This window comes from Lissotriton helveticus, chromosome 5_1 (genome assembly GCF_964261635.1).
Source record: "Lissotriton helveticus chromosome 5_1, aLisHel1.1, whole genome shotgun sequence".
NCBI classification, from domain to species: domain Eukaryota; kingdom Metazoa; phylum Chordata; class Amphibia; order Caudata; family Salamandridae; genus Lissotriton; species Lissotriton helveticus.
Window position 1 is genome coordinate 695,599,645 of NC_136065.1, and position 14,797 is coordinate 695,614,441.

The 14,797-nt window shown below is 41.1% G+C and overlaps 1 protein-coding gene across 7 annotated transcripts in view; it reads left to right on the forward strand.

The window, feature by feature from the left end:
• The window catches only part of FAM149B1 (family with sequence similarity 149 member B1), a 635,963-nt gene that overhangs the window by 281,533 nt on the left and 339,633 nt on the right, over positions 1–14,797 (forward strand). For all 7 annotated transcript variants that reach the window (XM_078643097.1, XM_078643096.1, XM_078643101.1 and 4 more), the window contains exon 6: positions 5,840–6,022. In XM_078643097.1, the coding sequence (XP_078499223.1) occupies positions 5,840–6,022 (183 nt within the window). The remainder of the gene's footprint in view (positions 1–5,839; positions 6,023–14,797) is intronic.

Here is a 14,797-nt window from a genome sequence, read left to right on the forward strand (position 1 = left end):
TTTTTTTTCTTCATATAATTAAAAATTATATTTTTTTAAATAAAACCAATCATTTTGATAATTCCACATATGAAAGCAAGCTTAATTCCTTGCCTATCATATTTAGATGCATTCATTGATAAGCCTAAGCACAGAAGCCTAACTTGAAACATGAGAAAAAAAAATTGCCACTTTTAAGGACAGTCATTATTTAACATCAGAACCAAAAATGTGCTTATGTAAAAAGGCATTAAGCAAATAAATCCTTACTTGAAATGTTTTCCTGTTATCCAAAATAATGAACCTGATTTCTGTAACTTTTTAAAACAGCAGTCTGAAATGCAGGATTTTACACCGTGTTTGCACTGACTTAAATCCTAGTTGAGTCAGCATCCCTTTCTCTCCGTGGCCTACAATCAAAACGACAGCTGTTTCTCAGCGACAGTTAAAACACAGCTGTTGGAAAGCTTTTTTTAGTGTTGAAATGTAAGCACTATAACAGTCTATTTAAAACAGACATTTCAATGCATCGTTCTATAATGTGTGTTTAGGTCAGCAACATCCAATTTAATCAGATGATATGTTTGCCTGTTAATATCTAATACAATGTATCTAAGGAAAATGCTGTAATATTTTATAGTTCACTTTATTTATTGCAAAACACACAATTTCGTTTTTGAGGCTTATTTTATTCCTATTGAATGTGAATTCTAATTTTATCTTTTTAGCCTTTTGGTAGTTTGTACATGTGCATAGTTGCTTACTCTATCAATCGTAACATGTAGTTATGTAGCAAATGTTATATAAGTTAATTCTGGATTTTTATTTAATATTAATTAAATGGCATTTTGTATAACAGAATACTGACAGCAATAAAAGACCAAACAATCACATTGAGCTCCTTCCAGACATGTACAGAAGGGGGTCATACACTCAGAACACACAATACAGCGCAGTTAAGGCTAGCCATTCTTCACAAAGAGCGCAATCGCTATTTACTCACAGAAGTACCAATGTGAACCCACAAACCACATAGACATTTAAACACACATTTAACCCACAGATCAAAACTTAGGACAGAAACAAACACAGCCCACATACTGTACTTAAACCAAACCATTTGTAAATACTAGTTGTAAGTCATATTTACAAGAAGAGCTTCTCAATAGTATTCCAAAAGACTGCACAAAACAGCCCAACAGACTGTTTTATTTTCAAGAAGTCAAAATACACTCAACTCACTAGCTTTGGCTGGCAGAGCAACAAAAAAATCGCTCTGCATATCTCCATTTATAAAAGTGGCAGAATAGGATCCTTGTTTGTTTTATGTTCATATTTTAATTCCATGGGGTACAGAATCACCAAGGAAGAAATATGTTTTTATACCTAAACATATTTAGGTATTCCCTCTAGGGAAGGCGGCTAATTTACTTCACATCTCACTATGGTACCTCCAAAAAGCAACACATTCTTCGATGTGTGCTTGAAACAGGCATGCCAAAAATATTACAACATATGCAAATATTATACGCAAAGTAGCACTTAAAGTACGCTTGTACTTTGTGCCATTCAAATCTTACACAAAGTAGAGAAAAGTCTCCTCATTACATGCCTACACAAATTGCAATTCATATATTCTCATTCACAGATTCCAAAATTGGCCAATACAAATTCCAAAGCAACAGGAAGCTGCATCAAACGATCTTACTAATCCCTGGCATCAAACCAACAGCAAGTGTTGCATCAAAACGACCCTTACCAATCCCTGGTGCCCAGATTCTAACTGCCACGTTCTGAATGACCGAATGATCGTTTTTTAGAATACTCACGCCACAAAGGTTCTCAGTCAGGAGTGGTAAACATGTGGAGGACCAAAATCAAGAACACCAAAAATATACTGGGCTGCAGAGACAGAGAATCCCCAGAATCTCCGTGCACAGAGTACCTCCTTAGTAGAGTCCTGCCCTGCCCTCCTCAGTAGATTCCTGTCTCCTGTCAAGATCACTCCCTTGGATAGCCACTTCTCTGATGAGGTCTACGTTGGAGCACCATTTGAATAAAATAGAAACCTTCTCAGGGGTCTCACTGATAAACCTGGTCCTTTTAAACAAACAAAGAAGAGATTGGCACAGCAGCTGTAATATAAAAAGAATTAATTTATTAACCTCAGATGAGGGAGACTACGTCACACAGTACCCTCAGAAACTGTATGAGGCAGTCTAAGGAGTACAGAAAACAGGGGCCTTATATATGCTTAGGGTTACACAGTCAGCATAAAACCAAGGGGAGGTCCTGGCTCAGGTAAGCATGCAAAATGACTAATATGGGCATGCAAGATCTGCTTGCTCAACAAAGTGGGAGGAGAGTTACTTCTCCATATATCAGCAAGAATAGCCTGACAGTTCTATAAGAGGAGCAGGTGCATTCTACTAGCTAGGCCTCTCTGAGTATGTGCAAGGCTCTGAAGAGGGAAACAGCGCATGGCGAGCACATGGCTACCTAAAATGGCAGCCAAATACAAAATGGCTTTCAGCTCACGCTAATAAATCCCTGCAATTTTTAACACTGGCACACTCAGTGCACTTTGATAGGGACTGATAAGTAAATCAAATATGCCAATCATGGAAACACCAATCCATAACACATTTTACAACAAGAACACTTGCACTTTAACACTGACCAGCAGTGAGAAAGTGCGCAGAGACACTAACCCAGCAAAAACAGTGTCAAAACCGGGAGGTGAGAAAGCAAAAACTCAGGTGAAACACGCCAAAAGATGCCAAGTCTAACAGCCATGCTTTAAAAAAATCAGAATAAGGTACTTTGTTAAGACTCATTTGATGGCCTTTAGGCAGTCAAGTAGAATAGCTGCTACTTGGACTGCCTGTGTCTCCTGTGGGATCTGCCCATCTCACGAAATCCCGTGGATCACAGCGGTATACAGCCTGCAGTTGTTTTTTTTAAGAGCATGGTGAGGGGAAGCAGAGCACAGAAAAAGCAGATCCATTATTATCACTCATGATTTGCCCAGCCTTACTTGCCAATACTTGATGTAAAATGACTTCAGTGGGAATTCAGTTTACCTAGATAGAGTGAAATGCCTTTAAGAGGTGAAGTTTGCTTATGTTTTCTCATGTACAATGTGATTATGCATTGTGTGTTAAATCAGATCTGTTACTCTAGCTGTCAATCCGTGCATGTCATAAGGGTAATTATGGGCAGTCCTTGTATTTCTGACAATACTCTAAACATGCTGGGACTTGTAGGCCCATATTTATAATGGGGAAAAGTGAACATACAAGTTCCACTTTGCGTAGTGCTATTAACTGCCAGAAAATTATCCTCATCACTATTTAAGATCTGTTCACTATTTGTTTCTTGGAGCTTTAGCTTTTTTAATGATGAATTTCCGCATTTTGGACATTTCTAACCACATGGCCAATGCTAAGAACCTCAAGTGGTCCCTCTGGGTCAGCCTCCATCTCATCCACTTGCCCAACCAGCTACTTAGCAGCTTCCAACAGAACTCAAGCCTCCACAGTATGTACTAGATGCTCCATACCCATGTGCAGACCTCATGTGGAAAACAGAATAGGGATTATAAGGAGTCAAAAAACGATGATGAGCTTTGACAAGAGCATGATCAATCAATCCTTGAATGCACAACACTTATACCGCCCTAAATGATGGGCAGTCAAATCCCAAGAAATAGACTTCCTACCAACAATGTTGTCAGGGTGCACAAGTTTATTGATAAAGCTATGCAGACGTTTAATCTCCCCGTGACTACAGCTTAGAAGACCTGCTTCCACTCCGATTTTAGAGATAAATGCCAGCAAGTCCAAAAAGTTAATCTTCATATTGGAGCATGTCTGATGCCACTGATTCTGCTGGTACTGCTCAGCAGGATGCCAAATTCATTGCCAAATCAATACTTTGTCTGCCATATCAGCAGCTGCACAAAGTAGATCACGTAATCCCTTGTTTTCATGTATTTTTCTCTCAGATCACAAGGGAAAAAGGCTACCATGGGCAGTCAAATAAATGTGTTTATTGCCAAATGCCACTCCAATTCTGACTTGATTCGACAGGCAACTTTAGTTTGATACAGCATCATTTTTGGACAAGCTACCTGAAGGCTGCTGTGCACCACCCAAGGCCATCATCATAGAAAGTGGATTCCTTGATAGGGAGCATTTGCTTATACTCTTCCTCCTATTCCTGTAATCCTTAGATACATTCACGAAATGAAAGACTTATAATGCAATATCATGGCCCCTGAGTGCGTACTTTTGATTCTTCTTTTAGACTGAAGGAGATTTGGTAATCCGTCCATTGCAGATACACATGTGTGAAAACATCATCTTCTTGCAAACTCTAGTTTGAAGTATGAGTCAGCAAGGCTGCTTTTGATAGCCTTTTCAAGATACCGCAGGTCCTCAAACAAGCTTTCACTCTTAGCCTAGTGAGTTGTCAAAGAATCAAAAGGCATCTATAGGAATGTAACACTGTGCAAAGAGTTCTTTTGAAGAGTACTTCTAAGCCCATTAATAGGGAAAATCCGACAAAAGCTCACTTGGAACACAACAGTCCTTGTGACTTTCATTTGTGTTAGGTGCAACAGGAACACGGAAGCATTCTCGGTAAAGAAACCTTTCCTCAAGTTCATCAACAACAAAGTTTGTAAATTACCTCATAGAAAATGTACAAGAAAAAAGAACCAATAGACTCAGGAGAAAAGTTGATATACATTATCCGATCAGACCACTCATCCAACTTCCCAGACTTTACAGTGTCATGAGAGAGCATTAATTCTGATGGCAGAAGAAGTATCGGCAACAATGGGAAGGCATGTGTTGCTTTATCTGGGACCATCGTCTTGGGTAACAGTGGATAACAAGGTCTTAGAATTGGTATGTAAATATTGTCCTCTCCGCTTCTGCACTCTCCCTTCCACTTAAAACTCAAAGGGCTATCTGCACTCATTAAATCTTAAGCACCTCAAAGCCTATAATTCAGCAAGACTTGAGATGTTAAAATGTATTAGAAAAAAGAATAAATGCACCTTAATTTATTCATCCATTTGTCTCACCAAGCGTACCTATGAATCTCGGGTGAAGAGCCCACTAACCAGTTTTCCTTTTTCTTTTGAGTCTCAAGCCTTCTCCAAGATAATCCACCAAGATGAGGTTAATATTAGCGGCACCCTTCAATTTTCATGATGTGCACTTTTATCCCCTAGTAAATAATTTGTTGCTCAGCGGACAATCCAAGGCAGAGACTATCTTTCTTCAACTCACGTGTGTTGTCCACCTAATGATTTTGTTTCTGTGAGGAAAGTAAACTCCAACACCTTATTTTATGTATGCCAAAGACGAAAACTGAAGTGAGCACATTCTAGAGCGGATGTATGCATGTATATTCTATTTGTTTCATAAATAGTTCTGTTTGCTGCAGCTGGAGGTTAGCTTTAAGATGGTAAAGAATGTTTTAGCTGGAGGATCTTAAGTGCTTAAAGAGTGATCGTTATCCGTGTTAGCAATAAGATTAGGTGTGAGCCTGCCAACTGGCAATCTTCCATTTTTGTAGGAACCCAGTCATTCTAATCTCAGGACATAGACCATGTTATTATTTCTCTGTGCTTCAATTTAACACCATTGCTTTTTGTTTCTTCCATTGAATACTGACAAGCTTTGATGTACTGTCATTAACAAATGCGTTCTACTAGTAAGTCAAGTAATGGTATCCTGAAGAGTCATGGTCACTTTGTCTTTTAAAGTGTGGGTGAGTGAGTTTTTTATGTGAATAAAACAGTATATGGGTGCTTTTTTGTTCTTGAAGGATTTGTTATGTCTTTCAGGTTGAACGTTCTCGGTACCAAGGCTCCCTTTTCTCTTACAAGTGCTTATGACGATGACATCCCTGGGAAGCCTCACCCTGGCATCAGTCCTGTTGTACATATTGAAGAAGAGGACGATAGTGAGGACTTGAATGTATCCGAAGGAATAATGGAGGAATATTTGGCATTTGACGGCAGGGACATGTAGGTATTACCATCTGTTTGCCAACTTTCTCATGCATAGGTCTCAGCAACCAATGACTGAAGAATGAACTGCTTTCTTGAAGTTTAATCAGCTGTCCTTTTGTTAATGTCATTTTCAATATAAAGAGAGAATCATAATGAAGTAGATGTTAACCAATGGATCGATACAGCTAACAGCTAATTAAGCTTTAGCCTGGAGTCCAGGGCTGTTTTGAGACTTAGTTAGCGTTGAGGGCCGATGAAGTAGTACAGGTGAATGCAGGATAATTGTAGAATGGAATGCGTGACAATAGAGGATGGCGTGTATGTGTGAACTAAGCCCTTCCCAAAATGGGATGATGGACTAAGACAGTGGTTTTTAGATTTATATACATTGTTTGTCTTCATTGTTCTCGGCATTGACTTTCCCGAGAAAATTGTGTAGATTACCCCAAATGTTACTACATTGTCTTGGGTTGTCAGGTTCACGGGTTAGTGATTTCTTGGATCTATCTTGCAAGTAAAGGACACTCCAGCTGTGAGCATGTGAAGGAGTTTTGTTTTCCATTTCATGCAAATTAGAAGCCCAGCATGTTTGGAATCAACAACGTGATATTAATTGGAGATCTTTCAGTGGGTCCCTAAAGCCTGGGTTGCTGCATGGAAAAGGTTATCATTCATTTATTAAATAACACCAATAAGACCCTAGTGTAGAGTAGCAGAACCACTTGCCCTCAAGATCTGCGTCGCCTTATTATTATTCCTTCACCTGGAATCATGTGCAAGTCTTTCTTTAGAAAGCTTCTAATGGGAACTTGGGGGGAACCTGGCGCTATAAATAAAAGAATTTGAGATGTGGATGCAAATACAGGACATTTAAAGTACCTACTGCAAAGACTTTGGTATATCCTATCACAATTTCAAATTTTTTTATCGATTCCAACTTATATATTACTTGACCATGACTGTTTCATGAAGTTATAAACGTTGGAGGCTTCGGTATTGAGCATAGACTTGCTTTTTATATCTTTGAATACGGAATCATTTTATCTATGTATAGGGCTCAGAGTGTCTTTAGTTTATCTGTATAGTAATTTTCAAGCAAATATCGAATCCTTGATCTTCAAGTCTGAGGTTAAGTTGACAGTTTGTGGTCCATCTTTATTGTACATATGCTTTGTGTTGAAGTTGTGTTTGATAAGCAGCCATTTCAGTTCAGAGGTTTCGAGTCTGTTATTGTGTCATAGAAGATTGCCAGGCCCATCCCTTTCGTAGATTGAATTTCTATTGGATATTGCATATGAGAGGTTTATTAGACTTTGGGATCAAGAGGAGGTTGCTTGTTTTTCAGGGCACCACTATCCTTTGTTGTCTAAATTTTAGCAGTACATTAGTGCATGTGTTCTATATAGACTAGATGCAGCTCAGTTATTTTAAGTACCTACTGATTGACTCTCGCCTAGAAATAGATGCAACTATACACATAACATCCAACACTAAGAGATGTCAAATACCTGTAATCAAATCTCATCTGATTATTATATTCTGAGTCATATTGTAAAACAGTTTTTCTACTATGGGAGGAAGAAGGTAGGCTCTGCTCTCCAGACCGCTCGGACCATCCTTCTATGGAATGGTGTTGTCATGATAGCTGCATGCTACATTTGGTGTACGTTCGAGGTGTGCAGGGTGTTAAGCGTTTGTAGCAGCCAAAACAGTTTATTGGTGTGAGAAGCTTTGGTATCTAGCCTGTGATGGTGAATAGGACTTTTGGGCTGGTGAAGGATTTTGACCCTTCAAGTCACAGCTTGAGATACACTGAATCCCAGTATATTGTTCTCGTCATCTGCCTACAACTGTAGTACGAAGATCATCAAGATCCAAGTTCTACTGGCCAATTGGAGGCAGTATCATGGCACTCACTAGAACCTTCCAATCCTGCAAAAAAATCTACCTTTCCTGTGATTGGCCTCTGTTGTAGTTGAAACTTCAAACAACAATGTTTTCTTGATTTGTACTTTCCCAAAAATTATATTCCTGATTATCTTTTCTGTCCTGGCTCACTCTCCTTCTGCTTGATCTAAGAAGAATTTTTCTCTTGTGCCCAGAAAGAATATGTTACAGCTGCTAGACATCCCCTTCTCCAACAGTTTGTACTGTCATTGCTACTTTTTGTATTTAGTCAAAATGCTACTTATGGCATTCATATGCAAAATCCTTTTAAAGTTATATGGATAAGGGGTACTTGTGGGCTTTGTGATTGTTTGAGTGACAGTAATATGCAAGCATCTTGCTTCAGGAAGGAGTTTACCTTCTGTGCCATATTCTTCATAGGAGGTCTGCTTTTCCTATTGGTCTGATGCTGGTACAAAGCTGAGTGTTTCGTGCTTGCCCATCAGTGAAGTGATCTAATCTGAGGAATTGTTATCAAGGAAAAATATTCCCATCAGAGGTTAATAATCTAAAAGAAGCATCTCCTTTGTTGCAAAATGACAAATTTGAAAATAACAGAAAAGTCTTATTTTTAAACATCCACGTAGTCAACACCAACTTTAAGTTTAGTACAGAAAATATACCTTGTTACTGTTAATGCATGCAAATTGCAGTATGTCGCTAGGGAGTTCAGATATGTGCATGTATGATAACCGTGTTTTTACTTCTAGGCAGAAAACATCCTTTGCCGATCGATTAGTCTTCCTGGCTATGTGTCCCTGGCTGTGTGGATGTTTGTGTGTGGTGTGTCTTGGTGGTAGATGCTGTTGAGAGTAATATGATGGCTCACTAAAGGGCTAATCAACACTGTTGGATGTAGGAGGGATGCATTTAAAGTGTGTGTAAGCACGTGTTTTCATGGTATCAAGTGTCTGATTTCATCCTTTTGCGTATAGTGACTAATCGCCTGAATAGCAATGTGGCCCTGTGTGTGTTTCCATTACATAACTCTAAAAGAAGTTACCACAGCATATCAGTCCTGTTAGTTCATTTGGAAACATATGCAGAAACCTTTGCAGCATTTTCATGTATATTCAATACACTGGATCCCGCTGTGAATAAACCGTTGTGGATCCAAAGAATTGTTCTTGATTAATTCATATGAATTGTATTTAATCATTCCCTGTATACACTGGGACCCCTTCCTTTCAGTGCATTTTCATTTCAGGCATGCAGCAATCTGCTCTTGAATAAACACGAAATGAACATGATTATAACTGCTACACCAATTACTCTTAATCACTTTACCAGAACCTGTGCAACCTATTAAAGGTTCAGGCTCAATCTACTCATTCTGGGCTGAAAGTGGCTATTATTAGCACAATCTAGTGATAAGCCTCATCTCCACCTGAACGTTTCCAAGGGCGGACAATTCCAGCTTGGTAGAGCTCTGTCCTTATCGTAGCCACAGTCAAAACCTGCACATCTCTATTTGAAACACAAATGATTGGTGGGCTCCTGCGCTGCTAGAATATAACTGTTTTGGAATGCCTCGTATCACTCTACTCCCCTTAACCCTCCCTGCAAGTCCACACCTGCTTTTACAGTTCTACGCATTAATACCAAATACTACACAATTCAGTTGGGGCATACTGGATGATATGTACAGGGTGATGACTATGATCATGACTCCGACCTTTCCTCCTCACTATGCTCTCTCCCACTCGGGTGACCATGTTGAATATGGCCTTCCAGTAAACTCTAGTCAGAAGCATGAATTGGGCTACAACGCACATTACTGTTCCCACAATATGAGATGTGCAATATATTCGTTAATTTCTACCCTCCTTGTTGTGGGGAGTACAAAACTCTCTTCACCACTTTTGAGTGGCTTTGAGTCGACCACAGGGGAAGGAGGCTCATGCTCCATTTAGGTCTCGCCTAGCGTTGCTGCGCACATGTGTAGCTCGCTCAGCAGGATTTATTGCAGATGAGAAGTTTTAGAAAAGGGTTTTAGAAAAAGGCGCTAAGCCCCGCCCCTTTATGGTAAATGGTGGCCTGCCATTGGAAATTAGGGTTTTTGATGGATGCCCTTTTGCCTCCTCGTGGTCTGCTTTGCATCTGTCGCAAAGGAGTTTCTTATCTTTATGGAGCCATGTGTTTCTAAACACATGGCCCCCTAACCACAAGAGCTCGATGCTTGTTTTAACATCACACTTTCACTTTCACTTAAATTGAAAGCACAATGCTAAAATAAACACACTGCTGTGTGAGTAATGGCGACAGCTTATTCCTTTGGGTGAGGGCTTGTTTTCCAAAGCATGTGTCATGTGTATTTGTGACAAATGTTTTAAACATACAGCTCCAACTAAAAGTATGTGCGTTGAACGCAAAGATATCTGTTAGAGGAAAATAAACTATTACGGGTCTTGCAGTTTGAGATAAACTACAATTTTTTGAGGAAGGGAATGAAATTTCTGACTGACGGCGACACAGTGGTTTTTAGAGACGAAGTAAGAGAGTGTGCACAAACAGACGGAAAACCACAACGAGAGGAACAAAAAGCCCTAGTGTTGCAAAAGTCCCCGAGGAAACCTCCAAATTTCACTTTTTTTACGGCGCTGTCTGAACCTAAAATAAGATTTTTGGTAAGTGGACAGGAGGTATTGTGGTGAGCTGTGCCCTCCCGGGGGTGGGCGATCCTTTATCCAGCTTGGGCCATTAGCCTGGCTGCATCACTGTATGCCGTACTGCCCACACACTGACAGCTTGCACCGCCACCCACTCCATCAGAGGACAGCCCGCCTCCCCCCAGGGGAATTCAATTAAGAGTGCCTGTCTCCTCCACCAGCCAATGAATGACACCATTAGGAGCCCCCCCCTCCCCGGCAACATGTCCGCCAAGCCCCGGCTCGCAGGTTACTGGAGAATTACTGCCCAATTACGCCATTTATCCGTTTGTCCTTTTCCTGGACATCTCTGCTGGCCTGCTATGTAGCTTAGTTTGAGACAGAGTGTTTTCCTGCGCTTCAAGTCACCTTTTGCTCCCAGCTTCTCAGCGTTATGTAGAACTGCCAGCCTGTTCGAACCGATGGCTTTGTTGGCCTGTCTCTATGATGCATGCGTGTCATTGGACTTCGGGAAATTGACTTTCTGTGGGTACATCGGATTTCATGCACACGCCTTCTGTGGATGTGTGACCATTTGTTGTGTGCCTCTTTCCATGCTGTGTACCAAAGCCAAATACATGGACTTTCCCAATACTTATTCTAATTCCACGTGCTTTTAACTCTCCAGTAGTAGACTTCATGTGCTGCAGTGCAGTAATAAGTACAGCAAACGCAGCTCGCAATCTTTGCCCACGTACTAGCCAGCTGTGCAAGCCCTTCTGTCATTATCAGAACAACTGTAGGAAAGGTTGCAAAGCTAGAAACCTTCCCGCATGCACACAAAGGATGCTTCAGAATATTCATAGGTAAATGCTTAATTCACCCACGTGCTCGCACATAAGTACACAAGTCCCTCACTCTTAAAGCAAGTACAGGACAGACAACAGCCAGAGCGTCCCCTGCAGAACAGGAGACGCATCTGGGCAAAGCTCTCACAGCGGGCGAGGAGCACTGTCAGTCTATGGGATTCACTCACACTGAACATTAGCAGGATGAGAAGCGCTTTATTATACGGCAATGATGCGGTGCTCGTCTCAGGAACGGCTAATCACCCCCAAACTTTCTTGAATTTCATTTTGTCTTTAATGAAACGTTTGGATTTAAAAGTAAACCACAACAACTATTTCATAATGACTTGCGGCCCTCCCAAAACAAAAACGAAGAATTACTGGCATCTCAACTCGTGGCAGTTAATCGTTTGGCTCACTGAGATCGGAGAAATCTGAATTTCGCATGAATTGGTGGCTTATGGGACAAGGTGGATATCACAGGGCACTATACACCAACCCCAGGAAACTGGGCCTTACCGGACTGACAGCAGTCAAAAAAAAACTGGGCTGCCACAATAACATCACGCGTGCAACTCTTCTCTGGCAACCCGACAGTTGGCGCGACTGAGGGTGTGTCCCGGGTTCTATAAAAGGGACCTGTTTGGGATTTCAGTGGGGGACTAGTGGAACTCCAGTGGATTGGTCACATTTTCGGATTTACACAAAGAATATGACCTTGCATCCACTGAAACATTTAGATAGTAGCAAATTAGCCACGCACTGAAATCAGCAATACCTGGGGGTGGTCCACTTCCTGAGGCTTCCCTGCTCGAAGATAGATTGATACTTGACCCCATGATCTAGAAGGCCATATCCCTAATGTATAAAAAACTGATCAACAACCGCCCAGATCTCTTAACGCGCCGCTGGCAGTGCTGGGAGGAGGACCTGGGAGAGTTAGAAGAGGAGGACTGGCGTGACGCCCTGGTCTTCCCAAGGGAGGTTGCTATTCCTATGAGACTGTGGCTGGTCCAACTAAAAGTCTTGCATCGTGTTTATTTGGTCGCAGGAGTCTTGGTCTTAATGGGTGGGAGACATGACCCCTGTTGCCTTAGACAGTGTCGCCAGGAGGGAACTTTCATTCACACTATCTGGAAGAGCCCAGTATACTGGAAAATTGCAGACCAATTGGAGAGCGCTGGGGGGAAGAAATTGACGGCTACCCCAAAACTATGCCTATTAAACATATGGGATGCCACAAACCTCACCCAGACCGAGAAAGCATGGGTTTCACTCGTTGGGCCATAGCAAAATGAAACATTGCACAAAAATGGGGTCTGGGTGAAACAGCAATTGTCCGGTACTGGGTTGCTGATATGGATAGGGCCATGATTGCTGAAAAGGATGTGTACAAACAGAGAAGATGCCCTAAAAAAATAGGATTGTAAATGGACTGCCTGGAACACGTACAGGGTTGAGATCTGCTTGTCTCCCACTGTGGAATTACAAGGTAGCGAAGAAAGACTGCATAGCCCATTACACTTTGAGGTCGAGATTCTTGATTGATGAATCTATATTGTAACAGTATGTCAAGAATAATCTACCTGTATATTACATTTGATTGTATGTCATTGCTGATTTGCATAGCTGCACTATTTGTTATGCTGATTAATAAACGGGTTAAAAAAAATACACTGCCACCTTTCCCATATGATGGTGTTTCCAGTCAAAGCACATGTTACTTTATGCTTTTTTGCACTTTATTTTCTGTGCCCCATCGCTCATGTGTCTGCCACTATCCTCCGCACCTCTTCTTGGAAATACATTGCTTTGGGTTCCTTCCTCTAAAAAGGAATTACCCGAAACTCTACCACATAACCCTTTACAGCTTTGAAAACCCAAGGTGCCTTTGTTATTACCTCCCATGCACAGTGGAAATGCTTCAGTTTCCCTCCTATGTTTTTCTGGGTAGAACCAAAACTACTCATCATACCTTATCCTCAATATGATCTGCCTGGGAACCCTGAGCCTGTTCTTTCCTCCTCTCCCTCTATGAGGGTTGAAACTTCCTGAATAAGAACTTCCTCCATAACCTCCTCTTCCTTGTCCATATCCTCCCTGTGTATATGGGCCTTGGTAGAATGATCGGCCGAAAGTCTGGCCCGCCTTCTGACACTGCCATATAAATTTCCTTCTCCAAATACTTTCCTCATAGAGGTATGCACTTCGTCAAGGGCTGTAAAGGTCTGAACATGTTTCCCCAAGGTTTTCACTAACCCTTCACCAAACAGAAGTCCCTTGGACTCCTAACAGGATTTCTTTCTGACCAAACCCCCTAACGTAGGACTTGTTCTCATTGAAATAGCCTTATGCCTCTCTGCTATGAGGCCCCCGTTGGCGTTGTCTAAATAACAAACCACCCTCTGGCTCCATCCCCTCAATAGATTAATGTCTAACTCTATACTATTTAACTAGGACTCCTCCACTTCATCAAGTACTCTGGCAACATGTCCCTGAACATCAAGGAGTTTGTCCTTGCATTGTTTCAAGGACCTTTCCAGGCCCTTCCTTGGATCACAACCCAGCTTAAATAAGTAAGTAATGAGGTATGGGTCCAAATTTTGAGTCATTGTTTCTTTCACATCAATAAGAGGGCGAAAACACTCTGCCCTCATTGGATTACGAATGAAATCAACACAGCAAAGTGCCAGTGCTGCACTGTTATTTTCTTATTTCGAAAAGACAATAAATACAACTATTTTCCTAGGAAAACCACTATTTCATTGGATTACGTTCATTTCTTTCTAAAGGTCTCCTAATCCAATGTTTGATATAATTTGCAAATGTGCCAGTCGCCACCACTCTGAACTTCGAGGGTGCCTAATTTCGGAGGGATTGAACAGAGCCTGTCCCAAAGGATCTTTCACATCCTTCCTTGTACTATCCACTCCTGAAACCTCATCTAGATCATCGTCATACCCTAAATCAAAGACATATTTATCAATGTCATCTAATTCTTGCTCCAACCAATTAGTCTGTCTCCCCTTATCCTTTGCAGGGTTTACTTGCCTTCTTTTTGTGCCTCTTAGGACATCTATCTCTGAGTCGCTAGAAAGTCCTGCATTTGCACCTGATACATCAATTCCAATCCTGTGTTTTTTCTTTTGAAAGCATTTTCTTGCTGGTCCCCTATTTAGTGCGTCTTCTTCATAAGACATAGACCAGAATTCATCCTCATCCATTATATCACCCTTTCTTTTACCTTATTTCAGAAACGTTCTTACTGTTTCCTGCATTGTATGCACCATGTCCTTGTTAATGATTCTCCTGATAACCTCTTCCTGCACATCGTATCTGGAAGAAACAGGTTAGTGTTAGATTCCTTACCTTAGAATATCCCCAGGCGTCAAACTGGATCCGGATGG